This window comes from Columba livia, chromosome 5, assembly GCF_036013475.1.
Source record: "Columba livia isolate bColLiv1 breed racing homer chromosome 5, bColLiv1.pat.W.v2, whole genome shotgun sequence".
NCBI classification, from domain to species: Eukaryota; Metazoa; Chordata; class Aves; order Columbiformes; family Columbidae; genus Columba; species Columba livia.
In genome coordinates, this window is record NC_088606.1 from 18,404,750 (window position 1) to 18,427,675 (window position 22,926).

Below are 22,926 nucleotides of genomic sequence, written 5' to 3' on the forward strand. Positions count from 1 at the left end.
AGATATGTTAGTCCTGCAGAAGGTACTGCCTCTTTGTATCACATGACTGCTTTTTTTCTTTTTAGCACAGTTTTCTGTATGTCACACCACCAATATTCTAACTGCCAGCATTGTGTGCATGCAAAGTTGAAAGCCTCTTTTCTCCTGCATGAGCATTGCTGTTAAAGCATTTTTTGCCTCATGTAAATGTTGAAATATTGAAAACGTGATGAATGTAAAACTGTTTAATAATATTCTCTTGTATGGTATAAAAAGAAATCCTGTTATAGTTAGTTTTGTTAGTTGGTTTGAACATGTTTCTTGAAAGATGATAGTCCATTCTTCTACTCATTTTCTGAAGAAAAATCTCTTTTTCTCCAAGCCTGCATGCCAACTAAGTGCTGATAGAGTCCATGTCTTAGTTCATGTCCATTGGGCTCTGCTGTGAATAATTTGTTGGAAAATGAGCAAGGAAAGAACTGAACAAGTCATAATATGTTTGGTTTTTTTTTTACATAGGGTGACTTACAAATGGTATTTAAAAGATGGGGTTTGTGTAGACTCTCCTGTAATATTGATCTGAAGAAAAGTCTGGAGAGAATAAATAGAACACTTTGTTGTTCACAGTTGAACTGTAGGTGTGACATGGAAAAGAAGGGCTTCTGTGAGATGGCTTAACTTCTTGGGTTAAATTGTGTTTTACAAGGCAGTTGGTAGGTTTTCTATTTGAGATTGAATTGAAACATGGATATAACCATGGTTGTTCCAGATACCACGTTAGTATGATGAGTAGGAACTTTGTAAATTCTGGCCAATTGTCATTATAGGAAACGTAGTGGGAGGTTATACCGCTTTGATTTGGAAATTTTTGTTATGATTAAGGCCATCTGTCACACTTTGCAGTGTGCAATAAGATTGTGATTCCAGATGTTAAATAATAAGTAATTTAAGTAGTGAATTCTAGATCTTACAAAGACAGCCCCTGTTTTGCACTTGGCCTTTTTAGTATAAACAAGCTTCAGAACGAAACTAAACAGACGAAAGTGAGTAGCCAGGATCCATTTTGGTGATATATTACTTTTCCTACTTTTCCACACCTCACGCTTTTGTATTTCAAAATACACAGTCTTTGCTTTGAGGGATTTTTTTTCTTGATTCCTAAGTGTCATGCTGTAACAGCAGATCTAGAAGTTGTTTGGGATGAGTGGGGATATTTGTGTGTGCAAAAGATATGGTAAAATTTTCAACCAGAAATTACTACTACTCTCTGAGCATTTGAAGGCAGCTACAACTGGTGAACTGTAACACTGAGAGTAAGGATATGTTTGTGTTTGGCTGAGGGTACTGAACACAGACCAAAGTAAAAAAAATACAGATAAGGCTGGGAAGAGGGAGCAGAGCTTATGACAAAACCACCAAACAAGCAACTGGCTACATAGGACCTGTGAGGCCTCGGGCAGACTTTAAGATCCCCTCTTTACCCTCAGTTTCCCACAAACAGCTATCCGTATTTACCAGCTGTAGTTGAAATTACTATACATTTTACAATTGTAGTGTGACTATAAAGATCTGAATCTGAGGACCCCTGGGTTAGAACAAGGAACAAATAGTTTGACTAAGTTAGTCAATTCTGGTAAGGAAAGAGCTGGATAAAATCTGGAGGAAGGTCGGCTGGGAAAAACTTTTCGGCACATAGGATCTTTAAATGGTCTTTAAATGATTTTTAGTTGTCTGCAAGATGAAAGCTTGCTAACTGTTTTTTAACAGAAGGAACCACAAATTAGTCAGATGACATTAATTGTCGCAATACTAAAGAAGCATTTAGTGGTTGATAGGTTAGAGCTATCAGCATGAGTGCGATCTACCGGAAGGATGCCTGACTGGGCAGTGTCAAAAGACAATTGATATTTATAAACCAGGGGGAAAAAATAAAAAAAAAAAAAGAAAAGAAAAAAAAAAGAAAAAAGGGTAATAGCAAAGATGTAAAAGTGCGATGAAGGATACAGTGGCTGTGCCATTAGATATGCAAGTCTGCACTAAAGGTCATCCCTCTTCCTTTTGGAAACTGTATAGCCCTCTGTGCTTGATAGCTCTCTCAATAGCCACTGCAAGGAGGGCTATTAAAGGAACAAAACCAAGCAAAAAAGCCCAATTATCAATGCACTTGTGCTGTTTCACAACATCTGAAGTTCTCTACATTTTAAATAAGACTGCAGCATGAAGGATTTCCAAGGCTGAGATTTCCAAATAGCCCTGCAGAAGATAACACTGACTTTCTTCGTGTGCTGCTTAACATTGATCTTCAATTTAAACCCCAAGAGTCCATTATTTGGGATGTTGTTTAGAGGCAGTTTGAGTTGAATATGTTGGATAATCTGCAGTCTGCAGAGTTTCTAACACAGTTATTTGGTCCACGTTGAGTTTTAGTTGTTAATATTAATGATTTAGAATATATTTTAATATTAGCTGTATAGGAGGTAGCTGTTTTCTAGTAGTTTAATTGAAGTAAGGATACTCGAAGACTATTACTGCGCTACTTTGCGTATGCGTGTGTTTTCTTCAGTGGACTAATTGCTGCAATATGTTAAGGGATACCTTTTTCTTAAACTAGAAATATAACCAATTTGAAGAATAACATTTTGAAAAAGATTTTCAAAAGTTTTTTAAAATTTTTTCTGCCACTCAGAATAAAGTCCAAGATAGGAGTTAATTACTACAGAAATTTACTAAGTATCCACTCTGTTTTAACCGTAATGCAGGTGGCACTGTAGTTACATTTATACAGTCCTAAAATTACATTCAGCCCTTCGAAGGCAACCGTGAGGCTGATGTGGCTCCTGGTGTAAATGAGTTTGTCACCCCTGCTCTACAGGATTTAATACTTTCTTTTGAGGTACCTGCCATTGTTGACTGTTACAGATATACTGATGGGTTTAGAAGACTTATCATCTGATCCAATATGGAATATTGTATATTAATCAGGCCTAGTTAGTCTATGATTTTGTAATTTGTAATTATGAAACAACTAGAGAGACATTGAAGCTTAGATGACAAGAAGGAGTGTAGCTTAAAACATTCACGGTCTTGACTTGGGAGGGGGACGTGTTCTTCATGCAAGGGACTTGTATGGCACAAGGCATTTTAACTCAGCCTTCTTGATAAGCTAAGGTTTACATTCAGTGCAGTTTAATTGTGTATTTGTGATCGGGTATGTTGTGATCATCCTGTATATGTTAGTTCTCCTTTTTGTACTGTTACTAGCCTTAAAATAGTCCTCTAATTGCACTCTATGGAAAAACATAGCAATTACTAACATCAAAGTGCATGCAGCAGCCTGAAGATTACACTGTATGATACCATCACAAATGTTTTTTTTGGGTTGTACATTGCTAGAAAAGAGGTGTCGAGTTATTCATAGTAGCAAACTAAAAATGTGTCAGGTATAGTTTCCAGTGTTCAGTGTGTTTTTCATATAGTCTTTCAGAACAGTATAAAAGCTTTCATAACAAGGAAAATTACCTGACATTTCAAAAAATTTCTCCAAGACTGGACATGTAAATTCAGTCTAGAGGAGTTTGGGCCAAAACCTCTCAGGAAAAGGGTTATGATTACATTTTATGCAATGTGTGTGGCCTTCATTATTTCTCTGATGATAATTTTTTTAATTACTTCTACAGGTTCAGTCCATGCCACATCAATAGCAGCTTCCAGAGTGGAGCAAGCACTGTCTGAGGTTGCTTCATCTCTGCAAAGCAGTGCCCCGAAACAAGGTCCCCTGCACCCTTGGATGACTCTGGCTCAAATATGGCTACATGCAGGTACCGTGAAAGTGAAGTTCTTTCTTATGCTTTCCCTTTTCTTGCTAATCTAAGGGCTTGCAAAAATCTGTTGGTTTCATTCAGAATCTATTATCACTCATCAGGTCTCATTTTTTCAGGGGTGTGTTTGGCACTGAACCAAGTTAAGAAATAAAAAGTACATTTGAGTCACATGCGTGTAAGATGTTTTATGTAAGATAAGGCAGTAGTTTTATAATGCAGCTGCTATCGGTGGAGTTGTATATTCTGTAGAACAAAGGCAACACTCCCTTATCCATGAAGTACCTCAAAGTATTTGCAAGTTTAGATGCCCTAATTCCATTAGTTGGAAGAAAATATTTGTGAAATTAAAAAAGAGTTCTTGCAACTATAAAATCTTTATCATTGAAAATGAATAATTCTGCATATGTGGGAAAAAAGGGTAACAGTACTGTTGAACAACCTGTCCCTTGCAGCTGTGATAATGAGCTCTCATTCATTTCTCTTCCTTCTAAATTCATTAATGTAAAACACCCAGAATTGTTTTCCTAAATGTACAGTCATCTTGAGTGGGTTTAATATTGTTCTGCTGCTTCAAGCCTCAAGCTAAATGGAATTTCACAAGTAGCTGTTATACACAATTTCAACCAGAAAATGATAATGCAGTATATTTTTACACACTTAAAAATGTATACCCTGCAATTGTTTTCATTTTTTCAGGAAGGTGTAATTTAGGAATCAGTCAGCAATTGTTCTGCTTTTGCCTGCTCGCAGACTTGAGCATTTTTCAGTGACATAATTTTTTTTCTTTAATATTTACATTTAACAAAACAGTGCTCTATTTCTTAGTGTTTTAATTTTTCTATTTTACTTTAACAGTTTTATTGTGTGCAAGTCATTACTGGGCAGTGGCTTCAATTTATTAATCAATGTTTTAGATAAAAAGCCTAGAAGACTGGAAAGAGCAATGATTAATACTGGTGATCTCATGTGAGGGCAGAAGGGCTCCTCGAAAGCAATACAGATTAGAACAATGCAAAGTCCACCAGGGCACAGAGTAGTCACCTGCCCTGCATCATGGGTGGCATCATTGATTTTAAATATTTATAATCCATCACAGCTGGCCATCTACAGTACCTCTTAGCATGCAGTTTTTGTTGGTCATGTCCTGTTGCTGCTTATCAAGTCCATGCAAGCAACTGCTACTGTTCTGCCCACAATGGAGGGGTCTGGACACTCTTTGCTGATTCCATTTTAGTTCACAACATAGTCGGGTTTGCATCCATGTTGCTGGTCTGCTGCACACTCTGCATTTCACTCTTAGAAATATCTATCTTGACAACTGTGGTCTGTAGGTTATGTACTTGATTACCAGCAGGAGGAAGCTTAGGTGGGAAGTAGGAGAGAGTTGGAGAATGAGCTAAAGTGTTAAATATCCAGGGGAAGGACATGACAAAGTATGATCTCGCTATATATGGGGAGGAATGAAGGAAAAAAACAAGATGGAAAAGAGCTTCTGTCTGCCATCAGAGAACGTACTGCAACCAGAATTCTGCTTCCTCTCCACTTTGGGATGATCCTGTTCTTGATAGTTCAGGCTGGTGATTTGTGCTGCATTTCAGGGTGTTTAGGTATCCTGCTATTCAGCTACTTGTCTTGCCCCAGTAAATGCCCTGAGCCTTGAGAAAGGCTCTTCACTGTAGGAACATTCAGAATAAAGTTTTCTTGCAGAAGCACAATACAAAGCAGATATTCTGGAAGGTATCTCCTTCAGTAGATATGGGTTACTCGCATCAAAAACAGTGATAAAATTACTTAACACCTTACTTACAGCACGTATTCTTTAAATAAAAGTGAAGATTTACCACTGGGAAATTGCTTCCTGTTAAGACTCATGTCACATTTAACTGTTTGACGCGCTATATAGTTGTACAGTGTTTTACTTCTTAGTGTGTGTGTAGGGAAATCTTTAACAAGCTTTAAATTTTAAAATATAAAAACTGAGAATTATTCTTCATGTTAAATTATAGAAACATGGAAAAGTTACATAAAGAAGTTCTAATACATGCAAAACTTAGTGGAATATATTTACCCAAACTAATAAATATGATGTGAAAAAGAGAGAAAACTATTGTTCTTCTGGGTGTACAGTGTCATTCCAGCTGTGCAAATGAGCGTGGCATTCAGTAAAAAGAAGTTGATTGTACACACAGTAACTGGCTTTTAATTTTTCATCTTGTGTTTGTTAATAGTCTGTTTCAGCATTTCTTTTCTGGGCATACAGTGTAAAGGTGGAAAATCAGGCTTATTTTAAATGGGAAACAAAATTACATTTGCAATTAGTATGTTCTCTAGTAACTCACTATTCGAAAACAGACGTGTCACTAAATGATCAATGGCTATCATGGTCCTTTAAGAAATGCGTCAAGGTGGAACTCAGTGCTGCTATGCAGCTTGATTGGAAAATATGTTGATTTGTCAATAAAATGCAAGTGTGAGCATTGGAGGGGTTTGAGCCAGAAGGCATTCTAGGTTCTGCCCTGGTGACACCACATCTGGAATATTGTGTCCAGTTCTGGGCCCCTCAGTTCCAGAAGGACAGGGAACTGCTGGAGAGAGTCCAGCGCAGGGCAACAAAGATGATGAAGGGAGTGGAGCATCTCCCTTACGAGGAAAGGCTGAGGGAGCTGGGGCTCTTTAGCTTGGAGGAGACTGAGGGGTGACCTCGTTAGTGTTTATAAATATGTAAAAGGTGAGTGTCACGAGGATGGAGCCAGGCTCTTCACGGTGACAACCAATGATAGGACAAGGGGCAATGGGTACAAACTGGAACACAGGAGGTTCCACTTAAATTTGAGAAGAAACTTCTTCACATTGAGGGCAATAGAACGCTGGAACAGGCTGCCCATGGGGGTTGCGGAGTCTCATACTCTGGAGACATTCAAAACCCACCTGGACATGTTCCTGTGTAACCTCATCTAGGTGTTCCTGCTCCGGCAGGGAGTTGGACTAGATGATCTTTCGAGGTCCATTCCAAGCCCTAACATTCTGTGATTCTCTAGGGGGACACATCAGACTGGGCACCTGGTTTCTCTTCAAACTGCTGCTTCTCTGTGAGATTTTCTTATAGAGTATGCTGGCACTTTTCAGTTTTCCACAACTGATTTATTTGAATTTGCCATGTTGGTTTTTACCATTTTTATTCAGTTTCAAGTCAGTATCTCAGATTAATAGATCTCCTTTAGTTTCAGAAATTTCTTGAATGAATTTTCATGCTTAACAACTACCTATAAGTTTAATGTTCTGTTCATTCTACCATAGTTTTTCAAAAAACCCACTATATATATTCTACTGGGGTGTCATAACTTCTACTAGAGAAAATGAGAAGTTATTTTTAAAATAACTCTGTAATAACTTTAAATATAAATGAAATATTTAATGTAAATTTAATACTTTTAGGAAGATCTGTTAACAACTGTCAAGTTTCTGTGCTGCAGTTAGCAAGCAAGACAGCAAGATTTAGTATCCCTTCAAGTAACATAAGACTAATTTGAACAGGAGCATTGCAGACTCTATTGACTAGTGTTAAAAGCCATTGCTGCCATACTTGTTTCCCCTCAAGGAATACAGAATTTCAACTGCAGCCTTTTAAATTAGCCAGTCTCTGCTTATTTTTTAGTCTACAGTTACTGTGTTAGCAGATTAATCTTCTACTTAAGTAATTTTTAGTTTCTGCATATGATTTGCTAATAATTATAGCTTAATAACTTTTACAGTCTGTGTCAATTATATTTTTCCTCAGGCTTTTCACTGAATAAGTTGGGAGTGAGTACTTAAAACTATGTTTCAAGTCTCATGATGCTGGAGAAGAGACAATAAAACCAGAAAAGCTCAAATAGTTAGCGTTTAAATAATGTAGTGTATTTTGTACTCACTAAAATCTTGTTTCTCACTTAGTAATATTGACCATGTAGCTTTTAGAAAAGCACTCAAAAATGAAGTACCCAGAGCTTTTCCATTTTTTTTTTTAACTCTTGGTACAGTTCGCATTTTATGCTGCGTGTCCAGCTCTCAAATTATGCCTACAATTTGCCCTTTGAATTTTACCAGCAGTTAGTAACAGTAGAACCCTAGAAAAAAATAATGTCTTCCAAATATAGATTTTTATTTCAAAACTGTATCCCTTTGTTATCTTCCAGGTTTGCTATTTGTTAGTTATACAGTTCCATCTCTCGCTACGTGAGGTGGTTCTTAGGGTTAGAGGGGAAAAAAGAAGTGTTGCTGGATCAGCAATTTCATGTGTTAGTTCATTATGTGGATGGAACGTTTTTCAGTCAAAAAGAATTTTATTAGTTTCTACATCCACATGGACATACTAAGTTAAGTAGAATGTACTCTGTGAAATCACTGAATCAACTGAGGAGCAAAATAATGCTCTTCTGGTGGAAATTTCTGTTTTCCCATCAGTAGGGTAAGGTCTCAGAGGAAGAAAACAACTTATTCCAGCTACCCTACAAAAATCAGTTAAAAAAATAGAAGATGAGTGGGACATTTAAACTGTACTTACTCACCAACTGCTACCGAAAGTCCAGTTTTTGTTAGCCATTGTTATAAATTAATTTTGATGGAAATAATTTTGGCTATTCATAGCAGGTATCACCTGTAAGTTAAGGTTTATACAGTCTGCTGTACTGAAGTTGACTAGTTGGGCTTATCAGTGTCTGTTTGGTGCAGTTATTTCAGAAGAAATCTTCTCTAAAGGCACTCAGTCATCAGTCCCATCCAGCATTTTAGGCATAACCCCAAATCCACTACAGCAGTGTGAGATCCTGGTCTGAGAGCCTTCCAACCAGGGTGGGTGGCCTGTATGCTGTGGTGAGAAGTGTGTCTTGAACAGACATAGCTCCCTTTGCCGATTTGATGGAGCATTTTGATTGAAACCTTAGTCTGTAAGACTCTTGTACAAGGCGATACAATAGAATGCACTTTAAGTACTTTGAGGCTCAATTTTTCTAGGGTCTGTAGCAAAGTAAAAGAAATAGATAACCCAACCCAGAATCTTTAATATATTTTTCTTGCATTCAGTATCTCTTTGTTCCTCTCTTCTCCCGCTCCTTCAGCAAGAGATTGAGATAATGCAGCAGGATAGCGAAATAGCAGCATTGAGGAGTGTCATAAGAGATACTGAAGGCAAATACTACTTCTCTTGGTAGCTGTTAATCACTTACTGAATGAACTTCTTTTTCTTGTATTTTCAATCTGATTTAGGTAAGTGCATGTCAGGCTACTCAACTGCTTTCATCAGGAATGATTCATGTTAAATATAGCCTTTTTTAAAAAGTACAGAGTTAAGTGTTCTTAGTTTCTGAAGGATATCAGATAAAATGCTTGGAAATACAAATAAATTTTGTCAAATCAGAATGACGATTAGGCATTTCACATGTTCTGATACCTTAACTAGGAAACTTTTAATATCAAATAACGTTATATTTCTTTCTAAATGCTCTGAAGTAGGAAACTTATAACGAGGCTTGTTATTTAGTGATTGGTAGCTGGAGCAATTGCTGCTGCTTCCTTAACAGCTGACATGTAAAATTCAGAAACCCCCATAATCGGTTGTGTTCTCTTACCCACTGTGAGAATCTCTGTGTGCTGTTTTGTGTTGGGTTTTCTGTTCTTAAATAGTACTGGAATACTGGCACGCTCACATCTTAAAAATAAAACTAAAATGAAAAAATCCCAGACTTCAGTTAAAAATAACAAAGAGTTTTCTGGTGTTTAAAACAGCTATTTAGAGGTTCAAACTTCTATTACATTTAGAAAAGCATCTTTCCTAAAAGAATAACTTCTTTAAAATAATTTATGGATTAATTTCTTTTAAGCTGCAAATTTTTAAGGAAATTAGACTTTGCTTAGAATGAAACACGTGCCAACATCTCATCATGGTATGCTGAAGCAAGAATCATTCATTGCTCCTCACATTCCTTCCACAGCTGAGGTCTACATAGGCATTGGGAAGCCTGCTGAGGCCACTGCCTGTACCCAGGAAGCAGCAAACCTCTTCCCCATGTCACACTATGTTCTGTACATGAGAGGGCAAGTGGCTGAACTTCGTGGAAATATTGATGAAGCCAAACGCTGGTATGAAGAGGCCTTATCTATTAGTCCTACACATGTGAAAAGCATGCAGAGGCTGGTAAGTCTTGAGTCCATGTTCATGAGTACTTTCGTCTCAGCTTACGATATTGTATTGTGAAATCTGAACTTGATATGGGTAACCCATAGCATATGACTTTTGGATCTGAGCTCTTATTAGCAAAATATCTTTGGAAACAGTCTTTTCTGGTTTTTTATTCACTCTTCTGTGTGTGTTGGGACATAAAGGCTATCTGCAGGCAATAGGACTCTTTCAGTCCTAATAGATCTTGCAGAAAAATAAGTCATTTGAATCTGCCTAATATTCAGTGCTTTTGGAAAAGAAAGGTGGTTCGTGCTCAGAGAAAAGTTGGACACTGTAGTCTAGAGGAAAGAGCAGTCATTCTGCTGTCTAATTCCAAACCAAAACTTGAATTCTACACATTGATTACCTTCATGCTATGTGATTTCTTGGAGTTTTGAAAGGTAGGGAATCAGTCTTGCCTTCAAAGACATGTATAGCTCTAAATACAAAGGTGCCTTCCCCAGCTTAAATGCGTACGTTTGTTTATATACTTCGTATATACATGCATGTATATATTCTGTGCTTACTATGCTAGGAAAATTATTTTTAATGCAGTTTTCTTCCAGGTAGAGCGGAGTAGAACAGCTGCAATCAGCTTCTTACCCAATCTTTTTGTTCAGAAGTAGAAGCTAGTTTCTGCTTAGGTGCTTATGAATTATTCAGAGAAATTTCTCGTACATCCCTGAGGGGGACATATGAGACAAAAGATCAGATAGGAAGGCAGCACAGCGAAAGTTTTTTGTTTCACCTTTTCAGCATTTCAGGATATTTGAGCCTACTGACAAATGCCAAAAGGTTGATTTTCCGAAGAAGCAGGCAGTCGACCTAAAGCAGTGCAGCTCAGTGAAAATGAAAGCTCATGTTTTTTGTGGGTATCTTTTTGCCCAGCCTCTGAATCCACCTTTGAATAAATAGTCTGTAAACACAGAATGCTCTTCAGAATGTCTGAGAAATTAGCTGCCTTAAGAGGCACGTGAGATGAAAAATACTGTGCTTCCAAAACGGGTTCCCTTTTTATGACCTTTTCAGTTTGAGTGCAAGCTGGAGGAAAGCTATTCATTTCATTGGATTGGCCAGTCCTTTTTATGCATTCTTATAATTTAAAATTTTGGTTTTAAAAACTATTTCTGTTACTCTAAGATCATTTCTCTGCTAAGATGTTTTGAATAGATGCTGAGAGATTTATGCTGCATAAATACGAATATTAAAGATGTATGCTATGAAAATAGTTGTCTATGTAATTCTATGTGGGGGAAAAGAACAGAATTGTGTCCTTCTTGATGTTTTGACTATTGCAAAAAGTATTTTGAGGAGGAAGTTTGCAGTGTTTACTCTTGCCTGTGTGTATAGATGAATATCTGTACATCTCAACACTTTGTGTGTATTTACCTAGTTATTATAAAGAGATATGATCTCAGTGGCTGGGGAGCTATAGCAACAGCACTGTGGGGGTACCAGCCTCTATAACAATAGCTAAACAGTAACTTGTAATATTTGTATTCACAATTCTAAACTAACAATCAGTTTATGAACCAGAGTTCTGTGGAAAAGTACCTTATTTTCTGTGATTAATGTGATATTTAAAAATTATTTGATATAGCTTTCTAATGATGCTTAGAAAGCAATATAAAATGCTGCTGTTGCAATCTAAGTTACCTTAGAGCTTAGATTTATTTAGTAAGCTTTGGTAAATGTCTTTTTTTGGTCAAATACCAAGTATAGATTGTAACAACTTTAGGTATAAAATACAACAAAAAGGAAAAAAGGTTGAAGGATGGCACAAGTTCTACATGTAGCATATGTACCCAGCCCTGCCTCTCCAAGTAAAACTACTTGAAGCAGTTGAACTTGATGTCAGTTTTGAAAGATTTTATTTTCTTTTAATAAAGATTTTAGAATGACTGATATCTGACACTCAGTGAAAATTCCTGATGCTAGTGGTTTAGAAATCTGGGTCTTTGATATTACGTGTAGTTGTCCAGAGAAGAACAAAAATTAAATAAAATAGATGTCTGTATTTGTATGAACAAGAACGGTTTACTGAGAATAGGCAAGACTTCTCCTTTTATAATCCATCCTTTTAATGATGATACATCACTCTAGTAAAAACGACAAAAAATGAAACTTTGAAGCTTTTATTATTTTTCAGTACAACTTTTCAGCCGTAATTCTGAGTACTTATTTCTGAATATGATCTACTGTTTCTACACAGAAACAACCTTATTAATCTGCATTACTGAAGAAATGTGTGAAGAAAGACTAAAAGGTTTAGCCTTGTGGCTTGAGAACTAATGTGCTTCTTCCCGTGAGCTGGGGCATGTCCTGTGCTTTGGAGCTTTTCTGCCTAAAGGCTCTGGCATTTGTCTCAAGTGCAGACTCCATACTCTGTTAATGTGACCGTGAAGACATGCACTTTGCACAAGTCTAATGTATTCTCTGAATGCAGTTACCCTTTAGTGGTTGGTATGAGCTGTTAAAAGACTATATTTGTTTAAAATTACAATTTTTAAACAAACAAGTTATTATTTATTATACTGCTACCTTTAAGGTCTTCACTGATTTACTTCTGTTTTGAAGGTTTACTAAAATGAAAAATAGGAGGCCTAGGTAATGGTGTGAAAATTGGAGCAGGTAGCAGTGATAGATATGTTCACCAACAAAATGCCAGTGCTAAATGGTAGGGTTCAGAGGGAGAGGTTAACTCTTGCTGTATTTGCCTTAGTGATGAAAAGCCTAAGAACGTGACACCAGATGGTGGGGGCTTGATTCACGAATAAATGACAGTTTGTTTAGCTGTATTCTACTTAATTAAACTTCTTGGGAAATGGAACTGATCAGGTTATACTGTTCCGTTAAGCAAGATACAAGATATTCTAACAGAGACCTGGCTGCAGAGGGCAGTGTTTTTGTGTTCGTGCTCACTGCTGTCTCTGTCCCTTCTACAATGTTGGGGTTTTTATTCATTAAACCAGCTGAACAACAAAACTAGTTATTTCTAAGAGAAATGCTGTTAAAATTCTCCTTAGTTGCTTGTGCAGCTAAATTATTCCTCATATAGTTGATGTTTATATCCATACTTTCATTCACTGTATTCTCTTGAGCAATTCTCATTGTAAGACCCACCTGTTCTCAGGTGCTGTTTTTTACCGTTTGTCACTAACTGAAATGTTCTCGAGGTCATGGTTACACAGGTTGCTGTTTGGCTGGCTCTGGCTGTTTGCAAGGTGTCAAGAGGGAAGCTGTGCCGTGCCGTGTCAATGCCTCAGCAATGGTTCCGCACAAATGCAGGGCCCTTTCTTTTTAAGGGTTCTATGATGCACTCGGGGAAGACTACACAAAGTTGTGCTCCAAAGGTTTGAAATACTTCAGTTTGTGTTCTGTATTTCAAATCACTTTTTATCAGACACAATGAAATTGAAAATTTTCCTTAATTACTAAATTGAAAAATGATGATTTGCACTTCAGTTGAATGTCATATATACATATATACAGTTGTCATCTGCCTGATTTTGGCCACAATGAATTTATTTAAACAGTTTTCTCTATTCTCCCTACCCTTTATCATCACCTCCAGATTTCTGCGTTGCTGCTGCCTTCCTGCTTTTGTCATTGTTTTCCTCCTGTGTGAAAAAAGAATAAACTGTCTATTATCTCCTGCAGTCAGAGTGCTGTTGTGGAAAGTAGCCCCTCCTGCTGACGTCTGAAAAGTCCTGAAATGGGCCGTCATTCAGTAATGCCTGAAATGGCAATGAATATTTCAACCCATTGTCCAGGAAACAAATCTATGTATTCTCTCTCAGGCCAAAAAATTATTAGCTAAATGTAGCTTTCACATGAAATTATTTTTCCAACATCTGTATATGGTTATAATACTAGAAGACTAGTAGTTTTTAAATATTAAGTAATTCATCATAGCACTTGCCAGTTAATCCTATTAGGAGCTTGGCTTCTAAGAGTAGAAAACTAAACCAGAAAGGGATAAATTACTTATCCAAAATTACTCATGTAGAAATGAGTTTTCAAAAAGCATTATCTTAAAGAATTACATTCCACACTATTAGGTATCTGTTAAAGTTTCCTAAAATCAGGCAGAACTAAGTCAGATCTCTTAAGACTTAGATTAACTACGTGTGCTTTACCTTTCAGTTATATTGTTATATTTTTCTAACTGCTTTTACTTCTTACATTTTTTTTCGACCCAAAGACTACCAGAAAGGAGCCCAGCAGTATGTATGGGTTGTGTGCGCTTATGAGCCTGTCAAGGATATTGAGCTGACTGAAAGGAAAAGCAGAGAAGGGTTTAGAAACATGAGTTCAGACCCTGTTTGAAGGAGTCAGGGGAGTTAAAGAAGATGAAGACTAAGCACAGTCACCCAAACTAACTTTTTTCCTTCAGTGAGGCAGTCTTCTCTTGTGTGTATTCTTCCTTTCATAACAAGGACTTCATCTGGGGAGCATTCACTAATTTATTTGATTTTCATTGTCGGGCTGCTATACTGTAAAACTTTTTGTTTAGACCACATAGGCTTGTCCTAAGCGTGTTATGTTTGTTCTTGTGGGTGGTTTGTGTTGTAACTGATCACTGTAGAGCTAAATGCTACTGCCAAATCTTCGTGCTCATTTGACTCACTCTCTACGTGCATCCTTATGCACACGATGGTTGAAGAAGGGAGAAATGGTAATTGGTTTTGTTAGTAAAATGTTGTGGGTTTGCCCTTCAGAAACTTCAAGGTTATTTCATAGAAAGTTGTAGAGAAAGCAAAACATACGTTCAGCCAAAATCTTGGTGCTCCTTACAGGTGGTGTTTTACTGTGATTTGACCACTGTCACATCTAAATATTTCAAGTATTCACATTCTGCACTCTGAGAAATCAATGGCGGTTCTACTTGCATTTTAACCTGGAACATGCCCATTGAGTTCAAGTGACTCAAGAACCATTTCATTACACCTTAAATTCTTTGCCTGCCATGTGGCACTCGCAGGCTCTGTTCTTTTCTGCCTCGCAAATATTAATTCTGGTTTCAGCCTTACAGCAGAAAACCGTTGATGCTTAATGCAATACTTAGTACATAACACCAACTTGCGTAGTCATTAGCTTTTGAAATATTTTTTAAAAAGTGTCATTCAAGGTGAATAATCAAGAAAGTTTGTTGTTTTTTTCCCCTATTTGTTTCAAAGTTATCTCCTATTATTTTTAGTGTTATTGAGTTCAAGTACAGCAGTTAACTATTTTGTACTAATTCTTATCTTGAAGATTATCATTGGAGGAATGTCAATAGAATTTTTTAATTCCTGGATGCTTTATCTGAATTTCACAGTACTCTTTTAAAGCAGATCTATTTTTGTTTAGTATTTGACAACAATAATTACTAAAAATTTGAGTTTAAACTAGAATTTAGTTGCTCTTTTGGAAACAAAGTCACTATCGGGATTTACCGCACTAATTTAATTTAGAACTTGAAGCAGTTAGCTCCCATTTATTCAAGCAGGACTGGCTGTGCTGTTGCCCTGAGAACTGTTGTTCTGAAAGTGGCACTTTGGGGCTAATGAAACAGGTCCCGCTTCATAAAAGACCTTCTTTTCACATTACTGTGTATTTACTCCAAATGGCTTAAAGTAGCTGTAAGCAGTAGCAGATCTTTCAACAAGAAAATACCTTCACTCTTGGATGCTTTTCACCACCTGAGAGTGAGCTTGGCAAGGACTTTTCAACAGGTTTCAGTTTGTCCGTACTGTCCTCAGCTGACAGCCGTTACAAGAGAAATACTGCAACTGGGTATATGTTAGTTTTTTTGTTTAGACCGTCTGCGAATATCTGAAGATATAAAGGTAATCTGATTTTGGGCAGCGTGCACTGCTGTTACACTGAACAGAACTGGAATAAGATGGAGAATCTAAGCCATTGGGGTGTAGGATTTATTGGGAATTTAGTAGGAATGGTTAAGGCAGCTTTCTGCAGCTTTTTCTTAAGTGTTTTTTGGTCTATTTTTTTTAATTTAACTTTCCTGAGATGTATTTTTGAAAGAGAATTTCTCTCTGAATTCAAAGGTGTCTTTTCTTTTGTTTTTACATAGGGATTTTTGCCCGGTATGCTCAGCTTTAACTTTCTATTTTCCTCTGTTTTCGTGTTATCTGTGGGATAGATTTTTCCAGAGTTTATCAATTGAGGCTCAGCATGCCAAAAACCATTTCATCACTTCTATTTGTTCCCATTTTAAAAAATGGAAAATTAATTAGTGTTAGATGCTGGCAGAAGGAAGGGATGCTTTGGCTAGAGTTCTCTTTATTTGGCAGGTCAGGGATCATTCCAGTGTTTTTATTGCATTGTGTGGAACTGATAAAATTCCACCCATCAGATAATTCATCACAATTGGCTGTTGCAGCAGGTCAGTCTACAGTGTGCAGTATTACTCCAAAATTGCTCTCTTTGCTCAGAAGATTTTAAGAATCTTTGTTTTCCATTTTCAAAATACAAGTCATGTTCGTCTTGAGCCTTGATTCATGTTTTATAGCATAAAGTCTTTTTGAACTGGGTTCTATTATCAAAACTGAGCTATTATAAATTAATTGTATATAAAGCAAGTACAGATTAAATATTATAATTTGGTAGGTAGCAACCAAATATTGTTTTGGGTTCAAGGAATAAAACCCAAAGATCACAATGGTCCAGTCTGGATTGGGGCCTTGGTTTTGCTGGACATCATAACAAAGCCTGTGCGGAGGGACTCCCTGCCCTACACCGTCTGTGTCTGGTGACTGACAGGCAAAGAGCTGGGGAACAAGAATACGGTCATGTATTTTCTGCGGAAAGGTAACAGTATTTCAGATACATGTGTAAAATGCATCCACTTGCCCAGAGAGGATGTGGAGTTCAAAGTCTGACAGGACACAGCCCTTGACAATGTGCTCTAGGTGACTCTACTTCGAGTTTGGATGTAGATGGTCCCCAGAGGTCCCTTCCTACTTTGGTCATCCTGCAGTTCGGGGGATGCAAGCAAGATGATCTTTGTAGATAGAGACAATGGTTTCTGTTAGACAGCGTGATGGGAATACTTGTGTGTTTCTGGACGAAATCTTGTTACAGTCTTCCTATTACACAGGACTTTCCTTATTTTTACCAGAGGTAAAATGTGTGGGTTTTTTGTTTTGTTTTTTCCTCACTTCCATGGTATGTTACCCACAGCAGTAATGGAAGAAAGATGCAAAAGATTAAGATCCTTCTCAACTGTATTCACTCCTCTTCCATGCATGCGTATATAATATACACACACATATGTATATATGTATACATATATTCTCTGCTACAAACCTGCCATAATGTTTTGGAGATTTCTTATTGTCTTTGCACTGTAAAAGCTGCCAAACCATGTGCCATGCAATCTGGTTGCTGTCAACTGGTCATTGTCTTGCAGGCATTGCAGTACCCTGTAGTTCCACAAAATGGCCTATTCTTTGACAGCTAGTTAATACAATGCATTTTTGATTGTGTTGAGTCTGATATTATATGCTTGATTTGGCTGGTTTTTTAATACTTGAGCTTTTTAATGATTTTTTTTTTTGTTTTAAGCATGCAGGTATAATGCAACTGCAAGAATGGCCAGCTGATTCTGAAATACTGCCAGTCATGTTCCTCATGCAGCCTGCTTATGCAGTGTGGTTGGGGAATATCCATACAAAAGTGCCAGTGGCAAAACAATGCAACTGAAAAGCCTCGGTTGGGATCTTCACAAATTAAGTTTTTGGGCTTCTGTCTCTCTCTCAATGTTTTTTTCAAGGAAGATTCAAGTACACGTTAATGATCTGCACTGAGGCTTCTATAGGCAAAGGTGTGTCTAGTGTCATTTAAAGAACCCAAAGAAGTCTTTCCAGAGTCCTTTTATCTCCTTCTGCCTTTTACCCTCTAAAGGGCTTGACTACATTGAAGTCATCACTTTGGTTTTTTTGATATGCAAAGTAATCTTTGCCTTTTCCTCCATGCCTTTTGCTGGGTAACTGCCCACCTAAAAGAGGGTGGAGGGAAAAAAAGACCCGTACAGTTTTTTACTAGTGGAAGTATACTAGCAATCAAGACTAATGGAACAGATTGAAAAGGTCAGTCTTCTTAGTCCCTGTTATTCAGGGTTTGGCCAAGAGGCCGCATGTCAGTAAAGTGCTAATAGTTGCTCTGGATATTTAAGTTTTCCGTTTGTTTGTTTGGGGGTTTTGTTGTGGTTGGTCAGTTGGTTGGTTTGTTTTAAGACAATAAAATCATAAAATGGAAACAACAGAAGGCTTGGAAGAAATTGAAAATGTGTGCTATTCTCTGCTATCTTCTGTAGTCTCCTACATCGCTTTTCATGGATACTTACTGGTGCTTTTTTACACGGATCTCAAAAATACGATTTTTGTTTTGCTCTTTGTAATTGCTTTCAATATGAGAATTGCTTTGCAAAATACTTTTTAAATTAGGACATTCTGCTGAATTATGCACTGGGCTAATTGTGATAATTTTGCTTCCCTGGGCATTTTTATGCTCATTGAATTTATTAAAGAATTACTTTAGAGCTGGATCTGAGAACTTACACAGCAGTCAAAGCTATGTGGCAGCTGGTATGCATGGCTGTCTGTTCTGTGGTCTCTGTGGGCTTTCACTGGTAGATAACATCTGCTATGTAATCATTTATAATTGAATTTCATATAATTTAAATAAAGATATCTTTTTAACGATTTATTTTGGGGTAAATATAAAGCATGTGAAAAATGCTGGAGCAAGCAGCCATCCTCAACTTTAAACGAATGAAAGGGATTTTATTTCCCTTTTCCTGAGAAAAAAGTTCTGTTGTAGGATTCTGTAGGTGAGCACTCATTAACTACAGGAAAACATTTGAGATGTGAAGTTATTACCATAACTTTGCACACTGGTGAAGTATAATTAAATGCTCCCATCACCAGCAATCTGAGCCAGACAAACCATTCAGTGTGGTTAAGTTGTGGTTGTCATTTATGAGTGTGAGACACTTGCAGCACTGTAGCCCGGTGTCCGAGACCTGGCTCTTTAGCAGTCTGTCATACAATAACCAGTGCATGTATCTAGCTATAAAACTGGCAGTTCTCAGGTGCATTTCTGGTGCCCTGAAGAAATTACCTTTTGCTTTATACCTCTCACAAGGGGGCTTGACTTGCTTTGTCATAAGCCATTGCCCAGGACTACAGACTGGTCTTGAGAAGACCAGTAGTTACCTAATCAGTGATTATTCCTTTTTTCTGACTAGGAATTATAAACAACATGTTCTTAAAAGTCATGCTTTGTCCTGTCTTTATCATATCCTGACCTTAAGGCAGAAATAGAGATCTGGAAGCAAATGTCCCTCAGGAAATTATTTTAATGCTTGCTTTTGCCAGGGTTATATCAAACAGCTGCATTCCTCAGATAAGTTGTCTGCTCTGGTACAGAGTTTTTTCTGCAAATCCCCAGTCTGAAACAGTCTTTTTGTGTCTCTTTATCTCTCCAACTCATCTCACTTTAAATTTTATTTGAAGACCTCTTTTCCATCTACTGCAGCTTTCCGTCCCTGCGAGCCAGTGTTGTACTTAGTACTCCTTCCCCTGCTCATGAGTCTGCAGTTTAAAGATGAGTTGAACTTTGCATTTTGAAACGATTCAGCCAATTTACTATGCGTGAAGAGCATAATATAATTTATCCAAGATCAGTTTTCTTTAAATATAAGCTGTGTTTTCTGGTACATAACTGATTTTAGATGGAGTTAAAGAATTGGTCTTTGAGGTTGGTGGCAGGCTATTTTTTGTGTCAGAATATTTTCATCTAGATGATCAAACAGAGAAAGCAATTATTTTGGTGAGGGAAATCGGAAGTGTGTTTTATCTGACTCTGAAAGCTGTGTTCCTTTCTAAGGTTTGATAGTTATTTTTCCATTATTCTTCATGTTAGAGTTGCTGTGTTTTGTTTTGTTTTTTCAATGAGTAGCAACAAATAGTATGTAGAAAGTGATAGGCAGCTACTAGTCTTCAGCAAGCTGCTGTCTCTTCCTCAGGAGAGGAGAGGAGAGGTGATGCTTGGCCACCTTGTATACTGGATGTCAATAAAACAGGCCAGTGTTTCCTCTGAATACAAATGACTGCTCTCTTCTGTAACCAGAGCTGGGGAACCGGGGATGAGAATAGTCTGTCAAGTAAAACCATTGTGGCCAAAGCTGTGGATCACACAAGCTCATCATTAAAAGGCTCTGGATTACCTCCTTCTGTACTATAGCTTCATTGTGATCGAATTTCATCAGCACTCTTGATAACTATATGCTAAGACAATAAATTAAACTAAGATATGGCTGGTGGCCAAACCTTGAAGTCTACTCACCATCATCCAGCCCTGTTGGATGGATGGATGAGTGGAAACTAGATCTTAACTCATTTTTATATTCTTCTGCTGCTCTATGCCATCTCTAGTTTGATTTCTTTTCCTATATCCAGCTGTACTGAAACTTTACTGAAATCCAGACAAATTAGTTCTACAACATTTTTTTCCTCTGCAATTTATCTAATCAAATACTGTAGAGGCTAGCTTAGTGTCTTACCAGTGATAAACACATGCTGTGTTTTATTCCACTTTTCCCTATTACTGTACTGCTAACAATTCCTTTCTTCAGCATTTGTTCTAAAGCCTTGCATGTCATTTCATAAAATTAAAATAATAGTTTTCTTTCTGAAATACAAACAGTATACTACTTTTTGGTAGTAAAAATTCTTCCACTATTAACTTGATAGCTAGTCTTTGATTTTTTTTTTTTTTTTTGTCCTTTTCTAGATGGAGATAACCCAGTTGTCACAACTTGATTACCTGGGTCTCTCTGGTTTTGGTTTTACAGTGGCTTGGAAAAGAAAATTCCTTTACTTTCACTTTGAAAGTCTGGATGCCTTTCAAATCTGATTTTCTGCTGAGCATAAAGGATCTTTTCATGCTGTTGCTATGATGTGATATAAAATTAACATCAACACTAAAGTCACAAGCTGGCATCTTGGTAAACGGGAGTTGATGCTGTGTGTTTGGCATCGTGAAACAATGGTCTGAGTTTCAATTTGTGTTTACTTAACTGGGTAATGACTAAAAAGTCTGGTCAACCCTGCAGGCTTGCTGAAGCTGGAGTAAGCTGACTATGTTTAACCTGAGTGCTGGTGCACCTAGATCAGAGGTTTATTTGCTTGAGCCAGTTATCTGTGTGTAAAAGCACAAGGATGAATGTTTTCTGAAACTGGACTCTTTCCAGTACTTTGTTTTCAGCAAGTAAACCTGCCCACTGTGTGTTTAGTCCAAGTTTGCTCGACATGAAACACAGTGAACTCAGAGTTCTTAACACTTTTAATGCCACTTCTATCACAGCAAGCTACTTGGCTAAACTGATATGAGTGGAAAAATACATCACGAGTGAGACTTAGTAGTGCTGAACTTGAAAATAGAAAGCTGTTTTGGGCTTTCATCACATTTCAATCAGCAATGCTGATCTGTGCCTTTTTAATTCTGATATTAATATGCATGGATTTTATAGACAGAAAAAAGATCAGAGCTTTTTAGTTTCAACAGTTAGTCACATACGTACAAATCTAGTCTGTACATTTTGTTTAAACGCTGACTTTGCAAATAATTTGTGGCATTTGAAAAAAATACCATTAGTTATAGTCTTTTTTTACCTATGCAGGATAAATTTTTACATTGTTAAACCAATGACTGATTTAAATCTCGAATATAATATTTAGTATTGGTTGCATAGCTGCATTTTTAGTTTCAGCTTTTTATATTTTTAAGCATGAATATTTGAGATTCTGAGCAAGTTTAGAGGAATAAAAATGTAGCTAAGCGGAGTGGCTGAAGAAGGTTTGGCACTAAGACAGTTAGTATGGCAGATAGTAAAACAATGACTGAAATCTCTCCTACTCTTTTTCTAAATCTTAAGTCTAGATATTTAAAAAAGGTTATATTTGGTTTTGCAACAACTTTGAATGGTTGACGTGTTAAGTTTCAAATACGTTTTGCCCTGAATTATTATTTATATTCCCTGTCAAGAAATGAGGAAACCGAGGCACAGATGCTGCGACTTACCTAGCTTTAAATATGATACAAGCCTCCTGATTTATCATTCCGTGTGTCACATTCATGGGACTCATATTTAATTCCTGTGCTTATTCTTTGCAGTGCATTGGCAATCTGAAGAAAATTATGTTCTTCACAGGTTTCTCCAGTGTATCAGTCAGTCTTGTTAGGGCAGCAGCATCAATATTCCGCTGCCTGCTGAAGGGAGCCTGCGGGGTGGCTTTTGTGGGTTTTGACTTGCAAATGGTTGGCAGACTTGAGAAGGGTTTTCCCTTATGATATTTAAATTTAGTACTCTGTCCCTGATCGACCTCCTATTAAAATGCAGATTATTAAAACAGCTCTATCATTTATCAGTGAAAATTATATTCTTGATAGTTACTGCCTTTGCACGCAGTATAAGCAAAGGGATACGTGGCAGCTACTTGATAGCCATTTCAGCTCAGCCAAGTAAAATGAGGCCCTTGTCTCAAATTCACTGCAGAACTTTTAATACTTTTAAATAATAAATCAGTTCATTTACCTACATCTCTCTTTCCCCCAACTATCTTCCCTTCTGGAAGATTTTGTCAATGTTCTCTTGGATTTGCTCAATGAATGTAATATTTCCAAAGTTATTGCAGCTGAGGTGGTTGGTGCAGGGGATGACTGTTTGGACAGCAGACTGTTCCACAAGTATATCTGGTATCCATACTTCATTTCTCTCATTCTTTTTTGATCTGATTTTGAGAGTTTAGTTAAACTTGGTACTGGTTTATAGTAATGCACTTTTATAGGTAATGAAGGTAAGCTACTCCCATAGATCTTTGTTTCTTATCTTATGTTATTACTCAGTAGTAGAAAGTTCAA

At 37.1% G+C, this 22,926-nt stretch overlaps 1 protein-coding gene across 3 annotated transcripts in view; it reads left to right on the forward strand.

Moving 5' to 3' along the window:
• The window catches only part of TTC7B (tetratricopeptide repeat domain 7B), a 144,431-nt gene that overhangs the window by 103,437 nt on the left and 18,068 nt on the right, over positions 1-22,926 (forward strand). For all 3 annotated transcript variants that reach the window (XM_065063659.1, XM_065063660.1, XM_065063661.1), the window contains 2 exons: positions 3,657-3,797; positions 9,770-9,972. In XM_065063659.1, coding sequence (XP_064919731.1) covers positions 3,657-3,797; positions 9,770-9,972 — 344 coding nt within the window. The remainder of the gene's footprint in view (positions 1-3,656; positions 3,798-9,769; positions 9,973-22,926) is intronic.